Consider the following 23,993-nt stretch of genomic DNA (forward strand, 5'->3'; position numbering starts at 1 on the left):
CTTTCTTCCATAAAAGTCTCACCATGTCTGGCAGAGCCCCATTCACCTTCGCTATGAGGGGAATCATACTTGCACTAGCGCTCACCCTCGTAGGTAAGCCTGCATATCCCTTCTTCATCTCTCTTTCCCAAAGTTTCCTGAAGTTCAGTGGCAACAATTGGATCTAGGCTGAATGATACTCATCTGGTTTTCCATCTCTTTTTGCAGGTAGCCAGAAGTTTGACATTGGTAAGTAATTTCCTTCTATAACCTTCTTTCGGTGACTTTGTTATGATTCCTATTTATTAGAACACGCTTGCCAGTATTGTGAAAATGGCTATTATTCCCCACAGACCCTGGATTCAGTAGCAGAAAGAGCCACTTGTACAGCTATGAAGGCTGGGTGCTGAATGGGCTTCAAGAAAGAAGTTTAGCCAAAGTCGGCGTGCGCTTGAGCGGCAAACTAGAGATCAGTGGGCTGTCAGAGAACGCTTACCTCCTCAAGGTACCGTGTCTTCTTCCAAACATACCATGCAACAGTGAACTATAAATCGCAGTCATAATTGCATCTGGCTAATCTGTGGTTTAGGAAAGCTGTAGGAAACTCAACTGAGACTTAGCGCTGTAGATGTCAGAGAATAATCTGCAAGCTAAAGTTTCAGAAGTGACGAGTGATTTGGCATCCACTTACCGGTGTTTGTTGTGGAAATTGTTCGTAGCAAGTGTTCCTCAAGACTTTGTGTCAGAAATAGAGATGCCAAAATTAGGGGTTCTGTTAGAAAATGGTTATTTCTAACTTAAGGCACTCAAGCCTGCTCTGAGTTTAAGATTTGATTCTAGTCTCAACACGTATTTCCAACTTCTGTGGGAAGCCAGGACTTGGGTATGTAAAATCATTGTCATGCAGGCAATTAATAAACGTAGAATTAAAATGTGATAAAAGCTAAAGATAAAAAGTGATAAGTGATAAAAGAAAGATTAAAAAATGAAAGGTATCAAAAAGGAGCGTGTAATAATATTTAGTGTTTGGATAATGCAGTAAAAGATCTGTACATGTGAAATCATGCCTCTGCCGACATCAATAGAGATAAGACCTTACCCATCCAAAATAAATATGTTTCAGAAAAATACTTTTATTTGTCTGTTTAATTTAGTTACAAATCAGAGCTTCTTTTTTTGGGCACTGGGTTCAGTGACAGAGCTCTCACTGGTTGTAGCTGAGCTGTAGATTTTCTTTCACTGATGAGGGCAAGATGTCAAAATTATGGGGTAGGGATTGCATTTTGCACTAGTCTTCATCCTGAAATTCTTACATGGTGTGCACCAGGCTGTGCTCTGAGACACCTAAACTGGCAGTAACTTTGCCAAAGTTGTGAAGTTGCTTCTGATTTACATTGTGTCTCAGTATGGGGAAACAAAAAGGTTTATAAATACATTGTTCGTTATTTAAAAAAAAAAAAAAATTGGGTTGATTTAAGCAATTCACAAATATGAATCAAATATAGCAACTAGTTTAGTAAAAAAAAGTATTTGGAAGGGGACAAGTTAAAATGAAACATTCTAAAGCTATTTTTTTTTAACATTTAGAATGATGTAAACTTTTTAAATGCTAAATTTCACCTAAAGCAGAATATTTATATTAAGGCTGAAAAAATAGGGAGAATTTTACTTGAATTTTTTTTAATTACTTTTTGAATCAGCCTTTCTATCTTACAGAGTTAATGCAAGTAAAGTGTTTAAAATGTCCCTGGGAGATAATAGCGATATGTTAACTGCTTCTGTAAGACAAAATAACACTGCTGAGCCCACAGGGTCTATACTGGTTTTACAGTAGTGTAAGCAAGAGACAAAAGAATAAACTGCTGTATGAATTGCTAAGCTTATATTTGGAAAGAAAGCATATCAAACTAGTGATTATGTTAATTTCTTCCAACTGGTTTGCATACTTAGTACCAAAGTAATTTTATTCATGTAAGTATCTCTTCTTAATTTCCCCTCAGATCCGCTCTCCACAATTCGAGGAATACAATGGCATCTGGCCCAGGGACCCATTTACTCGATCTTCCAAAATCACCCAAATGGTTTCTTCATGTTTTACTCGGCCCTTCAAGTTTGAATACGATAGTGGACGGATTGGAAACATTTATGGCCCAGAAGACTGCCCCAATATGTGTATTAACATAGTGAGAGGAATAGTGAACATGATGCAGATAACCATTAAAAAATCACAGAATGTGTATGAATTGCAAGAGGTTTGTTTTTTCCATTCTAAAACTACTTTCTGAAAGGATGTGTTCTGTTTAGGTGCTCTTCCTTCAAGTTTCTGTTTATTTGCATCTACTTTCAAATGTTCATCATCAAAAAAAGTCACAGAAGGAAATGTTGCATATGCGTTGAACGAATTATCTGAGCTGGATTCTTTTTAAGACATCTGCCTTTAACACTTAAAATGCAATCCTTTGAAGAAAAAAGAATTATTAGCTATGAATGTATTTGTTGTATGACTTCCCTGATACAGCTACTTGATCCATTTTATTTGTTCATTGTTGATACTAATTAATTGATTACTTTTTCATTTTAAACTCAGTCCCCTAACTAAGTGTTGTTCACATGTCTATTTTTTAGTTCAATAGGATTAATTGTGAACAATGATAACAGGTTTCAAAACATAATTAAGACATTCAGCAGGTCCTTACCCTCCTACTGCTCCTTCAGAATCTTTGTTCAATAAAACCTCCTCTCATGCAGTGAAATCCTGATATGATTGGGAAGTCTCATGATCTCTATTGATGTGCACAGGCTGGAATTGGAGGTGTCTGCCATACAAGGTACGTCATCCAGGAAGACAGGAAGAACAACCGAGTCTCCGTTACCAAAACCGTAGACCAAAATAATTGCCAGGAAAAGGTGATGAAGAGTGTTGGAATGGCTTACATCTATCCTTGTCCTGTAGACATGATGGTAGGTGAGATGTGAAAAGATCTTCCTAATTACAAGCACGGCCATTCTGTTCCCATTCACTCTTTGGGCCTCTCTGTCCTCCTCCAGAAGGGAAGGCTCATAAAAGGAACTGCAGCTTTCTCCTACAAACTGAAGCAGTCAGACAGCGGTACCCTGATCACAGAAGTGGTGTCGCAGCAGGTGTATCAGATCTCACCACTCAGTGAACCTACCGGTGTTGCTGTCATGGAAGCAAGGTAGGTGGGACATGGGCTTGCTTCACTAAGTGAGAATAATTATAGATTCCGGCAGTCCCCTTCACCCCCAGTTGAAGTGAAATGAGAACTGAGCTCCACAGCAGTTGGGTAAAACTGCGAGTACTCATACTTGGGGTTGCCACACTCCTAAAAACTCAGTGAACCATTCTTTATTTGTACCCTGGTGAACTTGGCACTACAATTACATGGAAGAAAAGGAGAAAAGCTCTTTTGCTGACTCACACTATAAGAATGCAACTTTACTACTCTGTCCTGAAAAAAGGCTAATTTATAGTGTCAGGAGGAAGACGGTGCACGTAGAAATAAGATCATTGATTACACTGAGTCGGTAGCTCTCATTCAGAAGACAGCGGTTTAGCTCCTTCTCAGAAATTATTTCATTGTAGATAACTCTAATACTATTTTGTTCCAATTAGAAGGCTTTACCCATTAGCAAACTGTAAGATTTTACTACGATAAGAAAAATGATAAAAGAGTAAAACTGATACCATCACAGTGTCACTGAACCAGCAAACAGCCAAGGCAGATGGAGGAAGAGAGGTAATTCATTCCTCCCACGGCACTTGTCTCTTGACAGACAACAGCTCACCTTGCTTGAAGTGAGGAGCGAACGGGGGAGCGCCCCAGACATTTCCATGCAGAGCTACGGAAGCCTTCGTTACCACTTCCCGTCAGTATTACCACAGATGCCACTGCAGCTAATCAAGACAAAAAATCCGGAGCAACGGGTATAGTATTTTGAGGTCTTCAAATTGCTTTCCTAATTAAAAAATTAATAAAAGAGTAACGATCATAAATTTCAAAGGATTTAATTATGTATGCCCTCTCTCTCTCATGTTTTGTAACAGATAGTGGAAACACTGCAACACATAGTCCTGAATAACCAACAAGATTTCCACGACGATGTTCCGTACAGATTCTTGGAGCTCGTCCAGCTCTGCCGGATAGCAAGCGCTGATACTCTTGAATCCATCTGGAGGCAATTTTCAGATAAACCCCGCTACAGGTATTTCATTGTATCAACTTAGAAGAAACTTTTCCATTTTTGGAGAATTGAGAGCTAAAATTAAGGATTTTTTTTTCAACCTGCTTGCAGGCGATGGCTGCTGAGTGCAGTTTCTGCAACAGGCACCACAGAAGCACTCAAATTCATTAAGACCAGAATTCGCAATGATGACCTTAACTACCTTCAAACTCTTCTAAGTGTTTCTTTTGCTCTCCATTTAATGAAAGCTGATGAACATACTGTTCCAGTAGCAGCAGTGAGTAAATCCGTGTGAATCTCTCCTATCCGATAACAAAAGGAATGATAATTGATGACAGCCTTTGATTATTAAGTACATTAGAGACTGGGCTCTCCTCTCATGTACACCAATTTTGTGCAAATGTTGAACCATGGGTACATGGATAAATGGTTGAACCATGGAACCATCTTTTGGCATTACATATGAGAGGAGAGTTCAGTCCCGCGTCTTCATTTCGCTGCATGGATATAAAAGCCCTTCTCCCATAACAGCTTCTGAGAATAATTCCCATTTCAGTTTGCTGGGATCACGTGTCATGCCTTCTACAGACAAAACTTTGTCCACTTTAATCCCTTAGTTCTGAAACAAATGATGATTTGTGTGTTATGTTTTTTGAACAGCTCTTTTAATTGCAAACTCTTCCTGTGAACTGGAAAGTGCTGCAAGTGAAAGTATTAATGCAAACATCAAATATTTTGACACTATAATGAATCATTTATTCTGAACAGGATTCTTCCCATCTCTAGTCAATATTCTTCTTAAATAGGAAGAAAGGGTATGATGTGAGAATGCATCATTAATATAATTGAGTTGCACATTGTTCTAAGGATATTCCATTTATAGATTGATATTTCAGTGTTATGCTTACTCGAGGAAAATCAAAACGGTACTATGTAAACTTATATATATTGAAACTAGTGGGGAATTAAGCTCCTAAGTGAAGCTTGCAAATAAAATGTCTACAAGCTGATTTAATTTGTTTGGATGTGAATTCTGAAATTGCTCCCCTCAGATAAGCTCTGATGATTTTCCTGCTCTGAAAGCTATGTGAAGCACTGTATTAAATACCAAATTTTTTTTTTTTTTTTCCCCCCCAACAGGATTTAATGACCAGTTCTCGAATCCAGAAAAATCCCATGCTTCAGCAAGTTGCCTGCTTGGGATACAGTTCTGTGGTCAATAGATACTGTTCTCAGACCTCAGTTTGTCCTAAAGAAGCTCTTCAGGTGGGTGGCTTTTTGTCAGGTTGTTCTTAATAGCTTAGTAATGTTCATTACATTAGCTTAATTCTTTTAAGATACAATATAAAAGTCTCCTTCAGAACAAAGGCAATGAATCATTTTATTAATGTAGATATTTGCTTCATCATTGAAAACACAGTTTTCACATCGTGAGGTAAAATCCTGAAAGAAGCCATCACTGAGTGATTTTATTAAAACCAGTTGCTTTATTGTGATAGGCTTTTCAGTGGGTAAGGGGAACACTGTGGACAATCTATACATTAGGAAGAAAAGACTGAACTGTGCTTTGTCTATAGCCCATCCATGACCTGGCAGATGACGCGATCAGCAGGGGCCGTGAAGACAAAATGAAATTAGCCCTGAAGTGCATTGGTAATATGGGAGAACCAGCTAGCATCAAGCGCATCCTGAAGTTCCTTCCCATATCTTCATCCAGTGCTTCTGATATCCCCATCCACATTCAGATTGATGCCATAATGGCCTTGAGAAAAATAGCTTGGAAGGACCCCAAAACAGTGAGTAGGATCTGTGAGGGATTTCTTTCCTTAGTGAATTAGAGAATATATACTGCAAGGGTAATGAATTTAATGGTATTATGTGTGTGGATTCAGCATGTTTGAAAAAAAAGGATTATTTTTAAGAACAACACAGTACAGTTTTATATTTCAGCTGATGTTTTCTGCTAAGCTGTAATAATTATTAGTCAGTAAGAAACTTCCAGAAGGATATCAGCAGTGTTTCTTTAGTCACCTGTCATAACCAATTAAGTCCTGTGCTAGTTGTATATGGTGGAAATTTAGCCACCTAAAATTCAAACATATAATTCAGCCTGCCTTGATAGTCAAGAGGAGAGAGAGACACTTTCCATTGACCTCCTACGCAAAATGTTGACATTTCTCTGCCTCTTTTAGACCTTCCCTTAAGGTTGGATGAGTCACCACTGACCTCCTGCTGAGGTTGCTGGCACGGTGAGCGGTGAGCGTAGGCAAGACTCCTGCCTTTCAGATGGTTTAGATATAGGAGCTATATGAGACAGCATCCACTCAGACTGTCTTTGGTGAGCTGCTGAAGCTCTCCTTTTAAAAGTGGTCTAAAATAGTGAAGCATGCTCACCGAGTCAGTGGAGTTACTCCAAAGAATGAATCTATCTTATTATCTACCGTTGTTTCTTCTGAAGTTATTCACCAATCTTTGAATGTCAGTAATGCAAAAAGCTATGCTGCTGATGTCTTTTTGATTGTGGTGGGTTGACCCAATACATTGATGCACGGACATTTATTTCAGATTCAGTGCCAGCCCTTCTCCATGGGGCTGTTCCTCCATGGCCCCTTCAGTGGTCTTAATAAAATGATGCGGAACCACGCAGTAAAAAAGATCAGGAAACTTTTCTGCAGGAATAATGACCCCCTCTCCCATATTTCTTGTAGATTACGTGTGGATCCAGCCTGCAAAAAAAGTGTCAATTATTGGCAATTCCAGACACTATGTTTTCTCTCTACAGGTGCAGGGATATCTCATCCAGATCCTTGTAGACCAGTCACTTCCCCCTGAAGTGCGAATGATGGCTTGTGCTATTATCTTTGAGACAAGGCCTGCCCTTCCCTTAATAACAACAATAGCTAATGCGGCAATGAAGGAGAGCAATTTGCAAGTGGCCAGTTTTGTCTATTCCCACATGAAGGCTTTGTCGAAGAGCAGATTGCCATACACGTACAACATGTAAGTAGAGACAGGAATGAAGTGGGTGATCTTCTGCAAATAATAAGTCCTGTTACATTCTTGTTAGTGAGTACTGCATGTGCCGACAAACTGAATTCAGTTTATATTCTGATGGTGTGCAGCTTATTTCTGGATATTATCATCTTTCTCCTTTTGTTTAGATCTTCGGCTTGCAATATCGTCCTTAAGCTGCTGGCCCCCAAATTGGACAGGCTGAGCTATCGGTATAGCAAGGCCATGCATATTGGTGGTTACTTTGGTGAGTAAAAGCGTTTCAGTGACCAGGAAACTTTCCCTTCAGAAATCTATTCTTAAGAGACATTAAGTCCTTTGGAGAAATATGGCATTCTGCATTTCAATAAGAAATTGAATTAAATGTGACAGTCACATATTTAAAAGTGCATGAGTAACCATTTATTAATTTGGGCCTAAACAGCTAAAATTTATGTAATGATGTATCTTAGAGTCAGTAATGGAAAAAGCTGCAGAAATATCATCTTGAATGATAAACAGAATGGTTAGAAAAAAGACGTGTCTTTTGTTTACTTCTGCCGTAGATAACTATAAAGTTGGTGCTGCTGCAGATGTCTTTGTTATGAACAACCCTGGAACAATGTTCCCATCAGCCATAATTTCCAAGCTGATGGCATATTCTGCAGGGTCAGTGGCTGATTTGGTGGAGGTAAATATTTACCTAAATCAATACTAAAGCAAATTAAAATTAAAATTGACCAAAAAGTTCTTCTCTGTAAGTATGTTTCAGACTGCTCCTTCTCATGCTGTTTTGGTAGGTTGGTGTCCGCGTGGAAGGCCTCACAGACGTCATCATGAAACGAAATATACCGTTTGCTGAATATCCCACATACAAAAAGATAAAGGAGATTGGAAAAGCTGTAGGTATTTTCAGTAATGCAATGTGTGGGTTATATGAAAGGGTATTTAGTGAGGCTTCTCCCACTAGTTAAGCCCTGTCTCGGAAGGTAGACTTCCCCCCCAGCAGTCAGCTTGAGTGTTTCTGTGAAAGATAGATCTGCAGAGGGACTGCAGGGGACATCACTCCTCGATGGTTGTGATAGCTTCTGCAAATTCTCGCTGTGGCCCTGCCTCCCGCCCATGTATGGCTGCAGAAGGAGCACGGGAGGAGCAGGGGGAGGCGGGCATCGCAGCACGGTGTGTGTCTCATGCCCGGCAGGCTTCCTCCTCCCTCCCTTCACCTACCTCACTTAGTTTACAAGAATATACCTTTGTCTTCAAGAGAAAAGGTGATGTGTTGCTGTGCTTTCAAACTGGGTTTAGTGTACCAATGGCCCAGACCCTCTGTGTAAATGTTATTGCATCGGAGTACAAAACACTGGACAGGTGGCTATTCATGGGCATCTCAATGACAGGGGGTAAGTCTGAATTAGTGACACTGTGCTATTGACAAAGCAGCAAAGAAACACAAGCAGCAATGGAAAGTTGCAGCTTGGTCAGTGATGGGTTTGATCACCTTGCTGAATTACCATTTATAAAGTGTTGCATTAAGGAACTTTGCTTGTTTCTTTATCTGTTCCCTAGCTGCTGGGATGGAAGGAGCTGCCAACAGAAACCCCCTTGATATCAGCCTACTTGAAACTATTTGGCCAAGAGCTGGCCTATGTCAACATCAATAAGGAAGTCCTCCAACAGGCTATGAAGGTACCAGGGACCCTACTTTTCTTTGCAAGATTTGACAACGTTGTACTTTCAGATCCCAACCTCTTGGATCTCTGTTTTACTGCAGACTGTGCTAGAACCTGCTGATAGGAACACAGTGATGAAAAGAATCGTCAGCCAAATGCGCAATGGCATAGCAGGACAATGGACACAGCCGGTGTGGCTGGGAGAGCTGCGATACATCGTTCCTACCTGCACTGGTCTGCCGCTGGAGTACGGGTCATACACTACTGCTCTGGCTCGTGTGGCACTCAACGGTGAGTTGGGAAGTACGAGATCAGCTGTGCGAGCTCTGAGCAGGGGATAAGAGGGACAGGCTAAGAGGGGCTGGAGAAAGAAGTGGAAAAACAGCAAGTTAGAAAAAGAACTAATTTTTGTAGTGGAGGGGAGGTAGTGAAGATGTTTGAAGAGAAGCTGGACACAGCTGACTGCTGCATCTTTGAATGGATTGAAGACAGAGAAGGCGAGGTGAGAATCTGGGAAACCAGAGAGAAAGGTCACCACATTCAAGGCCAGAAAAAACAAGAGCTGCATGGGGAGCTGACTGCAGACATGGGCAGAAGGGGGTGGCCTCTGAGAGATGCACACACAAGCTAAGCAGCATTCAATGGTGATTTAAATAGAGAAGAAAATAGAGGGCAATCAAAAGAGGGCTTGTGAAGAGAGACAGATAGTTCTGTTTTAAAAGAATAAATATGCAGGTATGAATACTTATCAAGAAGTTAATTCAGTGATCATACTGTTTGTTGTGCAGCAGACTTAATTTAGGCAAAACCGACCCTTCCTTTTGCTGACACCACATAAGGAATGAAGGGTGAACTACATGTACTTGTGCTCTTTCTAGAAGTCTCGTATGTGCCCACTCATCGCTGCTCTTGGTTTTTGGTTTGTTAGTTTGGTTTAATAACGTCTTTGAACCCTGCCCCTTGTTTTGTGGGTGTTTGTCTTTTTTCTTTTTTCTTTTTTTTTTTTTTTTTTAAATAACATCCTTGTAGCCAAGTTGGGGAGGTATGGATTGGATGGATGGGCTACAAAGTGAGTGAAGGCTGTCTGGACTGCTGATCTCCAAAAGTAGTCAACAGATGAAAGTCTAATTGGTGGCTTGTTATGAGCGATGTTCCTCCATTGTTAGCACTTGTTCATTGTCTCTTTTAACAATCTGAATTTTGGAAAAGAAGGCACCCTCAGCAAATCTGTGTCAATGACGACATTGAATTGGTGGGAGCAGTCACTGCACTGGGGGGTCAGGCTGCCACCCCTCAGGCTGGAGGGGATGGCCTGACAGAAGTGTGATGAAATTTGACAAAGGCAATGCAAAGTCCTTCACCTGGGATGGAGTAGCCCACACAAGTGTCTAGGCTGGGCATCACCCAGACAGAAAGCAGCTTTGCAGAAAAGGGCCAGGGAGGCCTGGTGGACAAGCTGGTATAGTGAATCAGCAGTGTGCTCTTGTGGTGATGAAGGCCAACTGCATCACTGACTGCAACAGCAAGAGCAGAGCTAGCGTGAAAATGATTTTCCCCCTCTATTTAGCACATCTGAGGCTGCATCTGGAGTACAATGTCCAGTTTTGGGTCTGCAGTACAAGAAAGATGTTCACACTTGATGTGAGGAAAGATTGGAGTGTAGGGCTTGTTTAGCCTGGTTGCACACCTTTCACTCTGTCTCCTGGCTCCACGCGTTTCTGAAATTTTAATGTTACACTAACAAACTTTCAATTTGGGTCAGCTCTTTATTTTCTTACTATATTTTTATTTCCATTTTCAATATGTTGCACCAGAACCTTTGCCTACAGAAGAAGCTTTCTGTATATTTTCAGTATTTTTCAGACTCATAAAAGATCTCATGTACCCCAAAATCTATCTTGTTTTCCAGCCATATTTTTTGTATTAACAAAAATATTACCTCTTCCCAAAAACTGTGTCTTGCTTAAATTCAAATCCTTTCTTTCACTTTTACCATTTTAAAATGTTGTCCTGTCCTTTGCAGTTGATGGAAAGATGACCCCCCCTTTAACTGGAGATTTTAGACCTTCTCAGTTTCTTGAATCCACCATGCAGATTCGGTCTGACATAAACCCGAGGTATGGCAGGTTTCTAAAGCTTTACATATGATGGAGTTTTTTTTATGAAAAGACAGAACCACATGTTAAAAAAGAGCATCTTTCTTACATCTGACCACTTCACTCTGTTTCAGCTTATACGTACATACAGTTGCAACAATGGGTGTCAACACAGAATATTTTCAACACGCTGTTGAAATTCAAGGCAAGGTCCTGACAAGAGTGCCAATGAAGTTTGATGCCAAGATAGACATGAAACTGAAAAATATTAAGATTGAAACAAATCCATGCCATGAGGAAACTGAGATAGTGGTTGGAAGGTATAGTAGCATTACTTCAGAATACTTTCTGTTGCTGAAACCTTATGAAGTTGACTATTCGCTGACTTCTTATGGAGGTTTCTAGATAGGCAGGGTGACTTTTCAGTGTGTAGCATAACCTTTGGGATAAAAAGCAAGTAAGAGAAATAGGGGAGTTAAAAGTCAAAAGATACCTAAATTATTTAGGAGTTTAATTTTTATTTTAATTTGTTTATTATTTTATTTTTACTTTGTGTTTTTAATTTTAGTTTATTATTTTATTGTCTTTTAGGGGTTTGATTTTTATTTTTAAATGAATGCCTTTCATGTTTTGGACATTTGTTTAAATTTATCCAGATTTTGAAAACTTCCTGTGACATAAGGAACTGATTTTTGTCATTAACTTGTATTTGTCTTTAATAATATTTACACATATAGTTGCATATACAATCCCTATGGTCAAACAACATATCTCTGTGTTGTCACATGATACTGACAGGGACATATTTCATTTAATCCAAAGACAAGGGGTTGGAATAATTTACCATTTTTTGTGCATATCTCAACAGACATAAGGCTTTTGCTGTATCAAGAAATATAGGAGAACTAGGTGTTGAAAAGAGGACCTCGATTCTCCCAGAAGATGCTTCATCAGGTATTGTGGAAGAATCTTTCAAACCATCAGAGAGAGCTTCCCGTGAAGGTTTCACAATGGTAACCTATTCCTTTTTGCTTATATAGTAATATTTACCCTCTCCATGATGCACATGTCTGCAGTTTTACTCTTGCCTATGACACGCTCCCAGTGGTATTCACATGCTCCTCTCCAATGCAGCAAGGAGCTGACAGCATGCCAAGGAAACATGCCTATAGCTCTCAAGAGGATTTTCGCCACGGCACAGGAAGAAAAACTCATAAACGAGACATTTGCGTCAAACTGCGTCATCTTGGTTGTCAGCTCTGCTTTTCCAGAAGGTCACGAGATGCCAGTTTCCTAAAAAATACGTATTTGCACAGATTAATTGGAGAACATGAAGCTAAAATAGTCTTGATGCCAGGTACAATATTGAGCACAAGCCTTGTCGTCTTAGGTTTGTCGGTGCTATTTGAAGCAGTATAGCCTTCTCACGTGTGCAACTGGTGTGTAGTTCATACAGATGCTGATATAGACAAAATTCAGCTGGAGATTCAGGCAGGATCCAGAGCAGCTTCCAAAATAATTCATGCGGTAAACTCGGAGTCTGAGGAAGAGGATGAATCATCTCCGTATGAGGACATTCAAGCTAAACTGAAAAAGATTCTAGGCATTGAAAATGTGTTCAAGGTAAAAGACTTTGAGCATGGGAGGGGGGAGTATTTTCCCATAAGTGAAGCCAAGGGTTTGAAGTTCAGTGTGGAAAGCTAGCACGGGAAAGCAAGGATGGGGCTAGTTTGAAAGGTGCCAGTGCCAGGCCTGTCAGCCCGTGCCACATCTGGAGGACTGATCCTACCGGGTGCATCCAGCTGGGGCTGGTCCTCCATGCTGGGCTAGATTTCATGCTGAGGCGGAGTGGATCCAAGGGAGTTCTGCAGCTTCTGCAGTGAGTGAGTCAGGGAAGAAGTTGTTCCTTGAAAGGCTGATGTGAGCACCTTGTCTGACACCCAGAGAGGTTTTACTTTGTAAATACAGAACCAAGTGTATCCCTTCTGTTGCACTTCTCTTTGAACTGTTTTTGCAGGTTGCAAATAAAACACGACACCAGAAGAAGCAACCTTCTAAGAAAGGAAACACTATGCTAACAGAGCTTGGGACAGACCCCAGTGCAAAAAATCCCTCCAGCTCATCTTCTGCCTCCTCAACTGTCTCCTCCTCTTCTTCCTCATCATCTGCTGCTTCTCCTGATCGTAAAAAGACCATGGATGAAGATAAGAATGATCAAGTAAAGCAAGCGAGAAACAAAGATGCAAGCAGCAAGAGCAGCAGCAGCAGCAAGAGCAGCAGCAGCAGCAAGAGCAGCAGCAGCAAGGGCAGCAGCAGCCGAAAAAAAAAGCAGCAGCAGAAGCAGCAGTAGCAGCAGTAGTAGTAGTAAGAGCAGTAGCAGCAGCAGCAGGAGCTCATTGAGTCACCATAGCCACGGGCATCATACAGGACATCTGGAAGGTGGCGGCAGCAGCAGATATTCCAAAATATGGGTAACTTTGTCAGTAAATTGACTGATGCTGCTAATGTTTGTGAATCACATTCCTGATGGCAGATGGCTTTGCATCATAAATCAGGAAATATGGGTTGACACAGGAAATTTTAGCAACATAAAATTGCAAAATTTATTCTGCAAACACACCTGCAATCATTGGCTCAGATGTCTACTTCAAAGCATCTCAAAAGTTTCCACAAGTTTGTTGAAACTTTTCTTATAGGCAGGGAATCATTTTTTGACAATTTACTACTTTCTGCCAATATACATTGCATGTTTCTGTCTTAATTTTGTGGTAGGAACATTAATGCTTTATATAAACTACTTCAAGTCTTGCATTATGTGCTTGTGACTAAGCATACAGTACTATGTATGAATGATAATTAGTAAAATCCTTACTTAATTTCCAGTGCTCAGATTTCAATGGAATTGCAGCATTTCTTTTCTTCTGAGGCTTTTCATCTTCCTGTTTTTATCATTTTCAAAGGGAGATCATGAGATTTATCAGTATCGCTTTAGATCAGCGCATAGACAAGAGGTGAGTTTTTCTTAGTAAATTAAGTATGGAATCTGTCATGACTCAAATGGAAACCTTAAAGGCACTTGTTGTCTTTGTTGAGGAAAATTACAGTACTGATAACATTTAGAACACCAAATCAACCGTGGTGGTTCTTCTGAGATGCATAAATACAGACAGCTACGTTCTCCTTTGTGTTATGCACATGATGCCATTTGTGGCTCTGTAAAGTAGGTGCAAATCTCCACCAAAGCAGTACAAGGGACTGGGGACACGGTTCCTCCACACTTCGAAGGAACAAAGATCCTACCATCAAGAGCCTGGGTCGTTTCATGCTTTGATCACTTGGTTTCTTGGGTTGGAATCACTGTTGATACACACCAGGATAGCTATGTTGACAAATGTGGGAGGATACCTTATTTTATGGTAGTTCAGCAGAAGATTCTTACTAGGGTGTGATCCAGCCAGGAGCGGTGTACTTGTTATGAGTGTTCCTCAAAAAGTAAAACATTCAGCTGTGTATGTCCATTCAGTTTATCCTTTCTGTTGAGTTGGTCCATTCATTGTGTCCTCCAGTTGATCAGGCCCTTCCAGAAGTAAAATGAATTAGTTCTGGTCTTTCATATTGAATCGAGAGGCTGGTTCAATTTGACTTGCCCTGGTCAGTTGTTTTTTCACACAGGGAATTCTCATCTAGACATGTTCCTTATTTGTCTCTTATGAGGGGTCAGATACATTTGGGTAAACAAGATTTTTCAGAGCTAGATCACATGTACTAAGCAGTGTATTATATTGCAAGTCATGGAGCTGCTCAGTGTTGGAATGCAAGTTTGCCAACACCAGGTGCCATGACAGAGAATTCTGCAGCACTGCCTAGTGCAATTTCTTCAAGCATGCTTTTAAGTTACCCTCTTGAGCATGATGTGTTTTCTTCTTGTAGTTCCCAAAAAGGAAACTCCCAGCTGACCAACTTAGCAGCACGTACTCCTCTACCAGATCCAGTCGTGCCTCATCGCGAGCTGCTTCCTGGGTTAGTTGCATCATTTTTAGAGGTTTTTGACAGCTTGGAAGAATGGCAGAGTGGCTGTGCACTTGCAGTAATTGTGCAGCTAGGGTAATGGGAAGAGAGAAATACCAACCTGTCAAGTCTCAGGTATCAATCAAGAGTGAGACACACACCATAGTTCCCACACGCACTTTCCTCTGCAGTGAGAAAAGGTCTAGATGATCCTTCTTACTTGCACCACGACCCTTCCCTCATGGCAATCCCACCCAACAGATGCCTGCAGAGACTGATATTGTGACCTCTGCAAGCAGGAGAGAAGTTGAGGTGCTGCAGTGCCAGTGCAAGGACATTGTTGATGGAGGCTGAGGCTAAGAGGAGCCTCAGCAGAAGGCATGCTCCAGAGGTGACATGTAGCACCTTGGCTCCTCACCAGCACCCAGTCTGATGCATGCAGGCTTGCTCTCTGGGGCAAGTGATGAAGTGAAGTCTGACAATGTAGTGAAGGAATTGCAGGTCATAGCGTGCTTAAGGCTCTGCTGTCAAGGGGGGAGTTTCTTGATGTTGAGGACAATGTTCTGGATTATATTTTGTGCTAGGGTTCTGTGCAAACACAAAACCTGCCACAGAGCTCACAGCTGAACTGTGAGGTGGAAGACCAACCAGATGGATAAACAGGAGGACACTAGCTGGGGGATGTTCTTGTTGTGAGAATGAGTGATGAGTACAACTGACAGCTGATGTTGTTAGTCAAATTGAACCACTTTCTTTCATTCACAGGCAAATATATGGGTATTAACAATGAAGCCCAAATCATATAGTCATTACTGGAAAAGACAAGGGGTAATGGGTACAAGTTACTCCTGGGGAGATTCCGATTGGACACAAGAGGAAAATTTTTCACAATGAGAACAATCAGCCATTGGAATAACCTCCCCAGGGAAGTGGTGCATTCCCCTACATTGGACACTTTTAAAATTCGGCTGGACAGGGTGCTGGGCCGTCTTGTCTAGACCGTGCTTTTGCCAAGAAAGGTTGGACCAGATGATCCTTAAGGTCCCTTCCAACCTGGTATTCTATGATTTTATGATACTGTACCCTAATGATATGAATATTTCCATGGTATCAGCTGTAGCTGATGGCACAGATTTTGGCTGATATAAAATACAGTGATAAAATCCATCTGTGCATGCAGAGGCACATGCACATTAAAGACATGCATGAGAGTTTATAGGCGTGTATACATGTGTGGTACATACGCTGGTATATATTTGCAGTTCAGTTGCTTATTTTCCATTTATCCATCTAGATCTTGCATCTAAAATGTTCCATGGTAACTCTTTTGTAATGATATTCTTTGCATACTTTCTCCCCCTTCTTCTTAGCCTAATTTTTTGGGAGATGTTAAAACACCAATATTAGCTGTTTTTCTTCATGGCATTCATAACGATAAGAAGATAGGAGGCCTCCAGCTCGTGGTATATGCTGATATTGACTCCATCAAGCCCCGGATGCAGGTATTTGTGTCAAACCTCACAGATTCAACCAAGTGGAAGCTCTGTGCTGATGCTTCAGTCCTCAATGCTCACAAGGCAGCGGTAAGGCTCAAAAATAGTTATATAAAGCTGTATGCATCACAGGAAAACCATGTTCCATGCGTCTAAAAACGGGCCATTCTCTCTCCATTATAGGCTTACCTGAAATGGGGCCAGAATTGCCAGGACTACAAGATTTCGACTGAGCTGGTAACTGGGCGGTTTGCTGACCACCCTGCTGTACAAGTGAAACTGGAGTGGCCTAAAGTTCCTTCAAGTGTCAGATCTGTAGCAGAATGGTGAGGTTTTAGTCTTTAGTGACACTCGTTTGTGATACTGGTCAACTGGGAAAAATCAGCCTCCATCCATGAGGTTCTAGTGGTTAAAGTACTGGTTATTATTTTATTCTCTGATCTGTCTGAGTACTGCCTTAGGATGTAAAAGCTGAGTGGGAGATCATAGCCATCCTATTGTAATGTACAGTAATTCTTCATACTGGACATAATTACTGAAAGCTGAGGAACAGATCCCTCCTTTCGCTGAACACTTGATCAGTAAAGCAGAGTGGTCTTGGGGACGTAACCAGTGACCCTGAAGACTCTGTATGCTGCTTACACACAGATGTGAGAAGGCCTGGTTGGGATGTGTGCTGCTTTTTGCTTCTCTATTTCACCAGATCTTTCTGATTTGAATTTTTGAAGGTTTTACAAGTTTGTCCCTGGGGCTGCGTTTATGCTGGGGTTCTCTGAAAAAACAGACAAGAATCCTTCTCGACAAGCCAGGGTGATCGTGGCTCTAACTTCTCCAAGGACATGTGATGTTGTTATCAAGCTTCCTGACGTAATTATGAAATATTATTATCACTCTCCTGTTTTTTCCTAGTAGAAACGTGAGACTGTTGCATTTTAATTACAGTGGGTCAATTCTGAGAAAGAAAAATTAAGTAAGGATCAGTTTGTGTGCAAATGATGAAAACAATTTTTGTTTATTTTCAACCTCTTTATATTACATCCAAGAATATTAATAAAGTGATTTTGTTCATGGAAAAAGAGTGCCATGGGTACTCATAATGACATGCATTTCCATCTGTAGTAGCTCCATAAGTGTTCACCTAACCACCTTTGAAGGGGAGTAATTCATTCTCTCCCAAATAATATCTGAATGATGACCCGCAGCATGAAAGAAAACTGTAAGCAGAAGCAAAAAGCTCATAGACAGTGAGTCAGATGAATTATGTCCACATAAATTCTTTGTCAACCAAAGTAGAAGAATTTGAAATCAATTTCCAAGTAAGAGAAAAAGCTGATCTCAGCTGTTTGCTATGAATAGCTGGCACAAGAGTGTTTTGAATGTGCTTTTGAATTCCTTTTCAGATGATCCTCTATGAAAAAGCCATGAGGCTTCCCCTGTCACTCCCTGTAGGTCCAAGGATACCAGCTTCAGAGCTGCAGCCTCCCATCTGGAATGTCTTTGCTGAAGCCCCCTCTGCAGTGCTCGAGAATTTGAAAGGTCAGGGTCTAATCTGGTTCAGAAGCATGACATCCTCAGTCTCCCAAATTACTCGAGCACCTTCTGAATTTTTCTGGGATTATTTGTCTCCAGTTAATGAAGAAATATGCTGTAATAATGCAAGGATGGTTCAACTGGGAGAGAATATTGTGCATATAGTACAGAAACCATCAGCATTTCAGGGATCAAGATACCAATTATCTGAGTTGGTAACATTTGAACTTTCTGGCAATTATTTTTTTGTTAGATAGAGGAGAGTATTTTCCATGCTTTTTTTAGAATTTATGAGTGCTTAGTAGCCTAAAGCCCCTATAACCCATACAAAAATATCACATAGTGGAAAAAATTATAAAGCTAAAATAATATAGCACTAAAAATCTGCCATTTAATGACTTTTTTTAATGGAAAAGCAAATACTCACTGGCATTTTATTTAACCAGCTCACTGCTCAGTTTCCCACAACAAGATCACAACCTTTAACGAAGTTCAGTTTAACTACTCAATGCCAGCAAACTGCTACCACATCTTGGCTCAGGACTGCAGCTCTGACCTTAAGTTCCTGGTGATGATGAGGAATGCTGAAGAAGCTATGAACCTGAAAGCAATCAACATCAAGCTTGGCAGTCAGTAAGTAACTCCTGCCAGATGCTGGGAGCGTGAGGGACTACATCATCCACATTTAAGATGAGAGGAGCTCAGATCTGAGCTTTACTGCAATGGTTAGCAGCCCATGGGATTTCAGCATTTCCCTTATTTACTTTCCATGCATATTGAATGTGATGCTGATGATGCTATCCTGCATCTTAGGTGACAAGAATACTCTGATGTAATTTAAGTAGTTGAAATGAGCTTATGCTGTGACCAGTGACATTTAGTGAGCAGGAAAATGCCTTTGTCACCATATGTGTATGATACAAACAGGGTATGAACGCTCTTCTCCTTAACAGTGAAATCGATATGCATCCTGCGAACGGACAGGTGAAACTGCTGATAGATGGGGTTGAAAGCCCCAGGAGGAATGTTTCATACATATCTGCTGGTAAGTGATGCAGCATCTGTTGTTTTATTTTCATGTATGTTTTAGGAGAAAGAAAGACAGAAGAAAAAAATCTGTCAAAGGGATTCCATCAGTTTGAATTCAATAAGTATTTCTACTTTTGGTTGTAAGGTTAATATTTAAGAACATGTATTGTACTCCCTTGCATAGGAACATTTAGAAAGACTGATTAGAGTGTGAAGTTCTTGAAGTGGCCAAACTAAGCAAGATATGACTAACATGAAGATCCCTCCTTTTCATACATTACTGCAGCTCCTACTGGAGTTCCAAATTTAAGAAGTGTTTTGGTTATACTACAGAATCTTGCTTGATTAAAACATTTTGAAGTAGAGCTTTTCTAAAATTCACCACACTTATATATTAATGTTTTTCCTAATTTGATTTGTAGGCATAAATTTGGCTAGCATTCTGAAATCTGCTAGTAATTAATATGGAGAACTGGTAAATAGCCTGCTTGCTTCTCTCAAAGCAGGAATAGTCTTTTTCTGTGAAAGGACACAGGAGGACCTTGTTTCATTCTGTGCTATGCAGTCAAGGGCTATATACTATGCGGGTGTTCCCTGACTGTAGAACTGTAGTACACAACTCCAGCTAAGTCTTGCTGAAATTGGGTTAGCATCTGCTAGCGCTGAGCTCTGTCCTATTTGTTACGTACTTGGGAAGTGATAAGTGTGCTAGAAATGGCTCTAGTGACAGTCACTGTGTTCGTCGTATTTCCTTACTCCATTATAGTGTGGTCAGGGCCTTGTATAGCTGCACAACTATACAGATATAGACAGCTCTGTAATCATTTCTAGAAATAAATATGGATATGTTAATAACCCAAAGAAAAATAACCCAGAGAAAAATTACTAAATCTGTGATCACTTTCCAACTTTTTACAAACACCCATTTTCTATACATACATCTTTCTACATTGTTTTGCTTGTTTTGCTGTATGTTTAGTTTCTTGAATAGAACAATTGAGGAATTTCAAGGAAAAGAACATTTTAGAAACATGACAGTTGCTTTTCTCTTTCTTAAAGAAGCTAGGTTGGGTCTGGTTTTGTTTTGGTTTTGCTTTGTTTTATTTTGTTTTCTTCTAGGTGCTTCTCTGTGGATCCACAGTGAAAAGCAAGGGCTTGTACTTGTTGCCCCAGCCTATGGCATTGATAAATTGTACTTTGATGGATACGCATTTAGGGTATCGTTCTTCCTCTTCATAAGCTTGGGTGTTGCAAAATTTCCATAGGATTCCCTTAAATCTGTATGTATACGTGCAAAAATATACAGTGGCAAAGTGAAATGCACGCAGGGCCCAAAAAACCCAAAAGGAAAGATGACACTACGGGGTTCCACAGTCCTGCTCTTTATTTCTGAGCAGGAGAAGTGAGAATCTTTCACCGACAAAAATACCTTATTCTTGCAGTACAGGTGTGTGTTGGGAAATGGGCCTGTGAGCATACACACACTGAGCCAGCAGTGCATTTGCAAGAAAAATGAGTTTTCAGCTCCTGTCCTCTGTTCTTACAGCTGTATAATTCTTCAAATCAGCAAAAATGCAGCCATTCTTTTAAGATGAATGAATGCTTTAAAAGGCTGCACTAAAAATAATGTGAAACGGGAATGTAAGAAATCGGTAAACTGTACTGTTTGTACCACCTATACTACGAAAACATCCATCAGACAAAAGCTTCAGCATATTAATAGTCTCGACTATTAATAACTTAACATACTAGACTGGCACAGTAGGTTTTAAAGGCTGTAACAGTTAAAGATGCTGCAGCACCATGGGAGTTTGGCATCTGACTGTCAGACCCTTTTCAATTCTTAGCAAAGAGATTTTAAATGTTCGTGCATTATCTTATACTGAAAGGGACCAACATAGCAAAAATCTGCTCTGTAGGTATTATTGCTTTTAACTTGAAATGGTTTTGATTTTTTTTCTCAAAGATTCAAGTTGCTTTATGGATGGCAGGGAAAATGTGTGGAATATGTGGAAAATATGATGCAGAATGTGAACAGGAATATCGGATGCCCAATGGATATCTAGCTAAAGATGCAGTGAGCTTTGGGCATTCTTGGATTTTGGAAGAAAAGCCTTGTACAGGAGGTATGCAAGCTCTGATAAATTTGTATAATATTACTGCAATTATATAGAAAATGTAGAATTAAAGTATTTGTCAGTTTAGAAAGGAATAAGAAATTACAAATTAAACAAACAAGCCAAAAACCACAAGTCAGTTGAAATTAAATAACCAAGCTGAAACAAAATCTTTGTTTCAGTTTTGAAGTGTTTTGGAAGATTAGAAAAAAATATAAATTCACATGGAATGCTTTGATTTAAGCACAACAGCATGATCCATCAAAAAATCAGATGGGGATTAGTTATTATTTTACCTTGGCTGACCACCTGATTTTTGAACCAGTGCAACCTGTCAAACTAAGCATTCAAGCGTATGAGCAGTTCCAGGGACTTAATTACATGGTTGAAATAAAAAAGCTGTATTTTAAGTGTTTCGGTAGATTAGGATCTTATGGTGTGCTCGGTGCTCTCAGCTGAGGTTATGATGCAACAGGACACCGCAGTGCTGCCAGGAGAAGAGGCACGTTGCCTTTGTAAAGACGACTTGTCCTGGTGGGAAGGACTTCCTCGGTCCCTGTTATTCTTTAGTGATTATTTTTATTTGTTCAGAAATCCCCCCTTTCTTTCCATGGCTGAATATTCACAGCTTTCGAATGTGGGTTTGCAGCTATTCTGTGAGCCAGTTTACTTTGCAAAATGTTTAGTAGAAAGTATATCAGACTATGTTTCTACATGCTAATCTAGAAACAAACCAGTTGCATTTGAAATTAGCTTTCCATAGCTCCATATCCATTTAGCTGATTTGAAAAGTTTATCAGTCAGGGATGCTGCTTTACTTATGATTAAAATACAGTTTTCATAGAGGAAAATTTTTTGCAAATTGGCAACATTGGCGGATTGGTCAGTCTGGGGAGATCTGAAGATTTTGTACATAAGCACATAAACTATCACCAGTGGTTGTGTTACAGCCTGCAAATTGCGACGCTCATTTGTGAAGCTTGAGAAGACAGTTCAGCTTGCGGGTGTGGAGTCCAAGTGCTATTCTACAGAGCCTGTGCTGCGCTGTATGAAAGGATGCTCCGCCACCAAGACTACTCCAGTCACTGTTGGTTTCCACTGTCTCCCAGCTGGTAAGTCAACAGAAAGCCTACTGAATAGGAGCTGCATAAAACTCTAAATAAATTGTGCCTTGACTCAGTTAGTCCACTTGAATTGTATGAATAATCTAACATATCCACAGGCAGGGATGGACTTACCGCGGTATTGACTGAAGACCTTTCCCTGTTTTCATTAATATGTAAAACTTTCTTTAGCAAGAGAGATGTTCTTCTGTTGTAATTTTACTATGTTTTTCATGATACTGGCATTTAAAATCTAAACTGAACTCCTCTTCATGGTGCTATGAACTAACAGGGCAAGGGCAGGGTAACAGCACGGTCAACATTGTGATTCAGCTGAAAACCTGCGTATTGCAGCCTGTGAGGATTCAGACACATCTGATCATGTGCAGCACCCTGAAACAGGGATCCTCGCCTTGTATCTTGTTATATATCACTGTTTTTGGGCGTGATCCTATTTCACTGAGCTGATCTAGGCAACAGAAGGGCACAGGCGTGGATGGGATTCCTGCACACAGGTGCAGTGATATAGCAGGATGTCTCTTTTATAGGTATATCGTAGATTATAAAAGATTAGGTAAGAAAGATACAGATTATATAGATGATAGGTTCATGTCTGTTTTCCAAGTTTGTTTTTCCTTTAAGACCACAATATCCTTTCCTAAATGTATTACTAATAAAATTCTACATGGAAGTAGTAGTTTTCAATGTAGAACTGGCTTATTAATTAAGTGGGTTTCCTGGAACATCTCTGCGTGACTTAGACAAACATAAATATGTAAGCCAGTGAGGAGAAGCCAAGCCTGCTGTAATTAATGACTAGTGCATGGTAAATGCTATACCTTGCAAAACTACTTCTGAAGTATCCTCTTTACTTTTCATTTCTTGTTCCCCCTCAGATTCAGCTACCAGCCTGACGGACAAACAGACAAAGTTCGACCAGAAGTCAGAGGATATGCAGGACACTGTTGATGCACACATAGCGTGTTCTTGTGAGAACGAAGACTGCAGTGCATGAAGCTGTACATTGCAGTACAGGAAAAAACAGAAGCACTTTAATGTTTTTATTGTGTGGTGTAAGACGACTCATCTTAAGGAATAATAACGATACTAAATTAAGTGTTTAAAGACTTGTGGAATCTTCCCAACTAATTTAAAGTATTAAACTTCATTATTGTAGAAACTGTTATGATTGCCCATAAATATCTGATTTCGTAATAAATCCATGCATGGAAAAATGGATGAAGGCTTCCTTATTACACTGGTTATGGAAAGAGGAGGTCTGTGTTGCTTCTCCTCACCCCCCATTTCATAGACTTCTTGAGTCTGTGACAGTCTGCTATGCACCGGGCATGTGTCTGTGTCAGGCCCCATCGGGGATATGGGTTGGATAGCTGTGGTACCAGGCTCCTGCTTGTTTCCCCAGGGCTTTCTTCCCCTGCTGGGATCCTGTGCACCCGGAGCAGGAACTGATCACTTCTGTGTGATGCAGCAGCAACACACCGTGGTGCTCTGCAATAACGATGTGCCAGTGCTGCTGTAGGGAACACCAAGATCAGGGAATGAGCCTGAACCTCATGCCACTGGACAAGGCTGCTCTGAGGGAGTCGAGAACATGTGTTCCACATGGATGCACCACATGGAGAAGCTATTGCGAATCAGGGGTCTTTGAAAAGGACATGGTGGAGTTACCCAAATACACCACCTGCCGAAGGGTCCGAAGCAGAGCCAGACCTTTGCACTTTGGGTGACATGCCCCAGCCTCTGTGCCCAGCAT

General features: G+C 40.5%; 1 protein-coding gene across 1 annotated transcript; it reads left to right on the top strand.

Annotated features, from left to right (window-relative positions):
- The first annotated feature begins 53 nt into the window (after window positions 1-53).
- On the top strand, window positions 54-23,454 carry LOC104082134 (vitellogenin-2-like). The gene is given in 36 exon segments (XM_009585139.1): window positions 54-93; window positions 208-228; window positions 333-484; window positions 1,980-2,231; window positions 2,779-2,940; window positions 3,028-3,176; window positions 3,775-3,925; window positions 4,046-4,203; window positions 4,294-4,459; window positions 5,323-5,448; window positions 5,760-5,978; window positions 6,965-7,182; window positions 7,344-7,441; window positions 7,740-7,864; window positions 7,974-8,075; window positions 8,740-8,859; window positions 8,945-9,134; window positions 10,867-10,960; window positions 11,074-11,259; window positions 11,808-11,952; window positions 12,074-12,296; window positions 12,387-12,562; window positions 12,957-13,261; window positions 13,263-13,410; window positions 13,900-13,950; window positions 14,870-14,959; window positions 16,318-16,530; window positions 16,624-16,766; window positions 17,169-17,307; window positions 17,841-17,976; window positions 18,417-18,603; window positions 18,924-19,015; window positions 20,119-20,216; window positions 20,966-21,125; window positions 22,067-22,228; window positions 23,116-23,454. Coding segments are annotated over 36 exon segments (5,316 nt in total). The 3' UTR covers window positions 23,235-23,454.
- The last annotated feature ends 539 nt before the right edge of the window (window positions 23,455-23,993 follow it).

Source organism: Fulmarus glacialis, unplaced genomic scaffold, assembly GCF_000690835.1.
Source record: "Fulmarus glacialis isolate BGI_N327 unplaced genomic scaffold, ASM69083v1 scaffold22579, whole genome shotgun sequence".
Taxonomy (NCBI): domain Eukaryota; kingdom Metazoa; phylum Chordata; class Aves; order Procellariiformes; family Procellariidae; genus Fulmarus; species Fulmarus glacialis.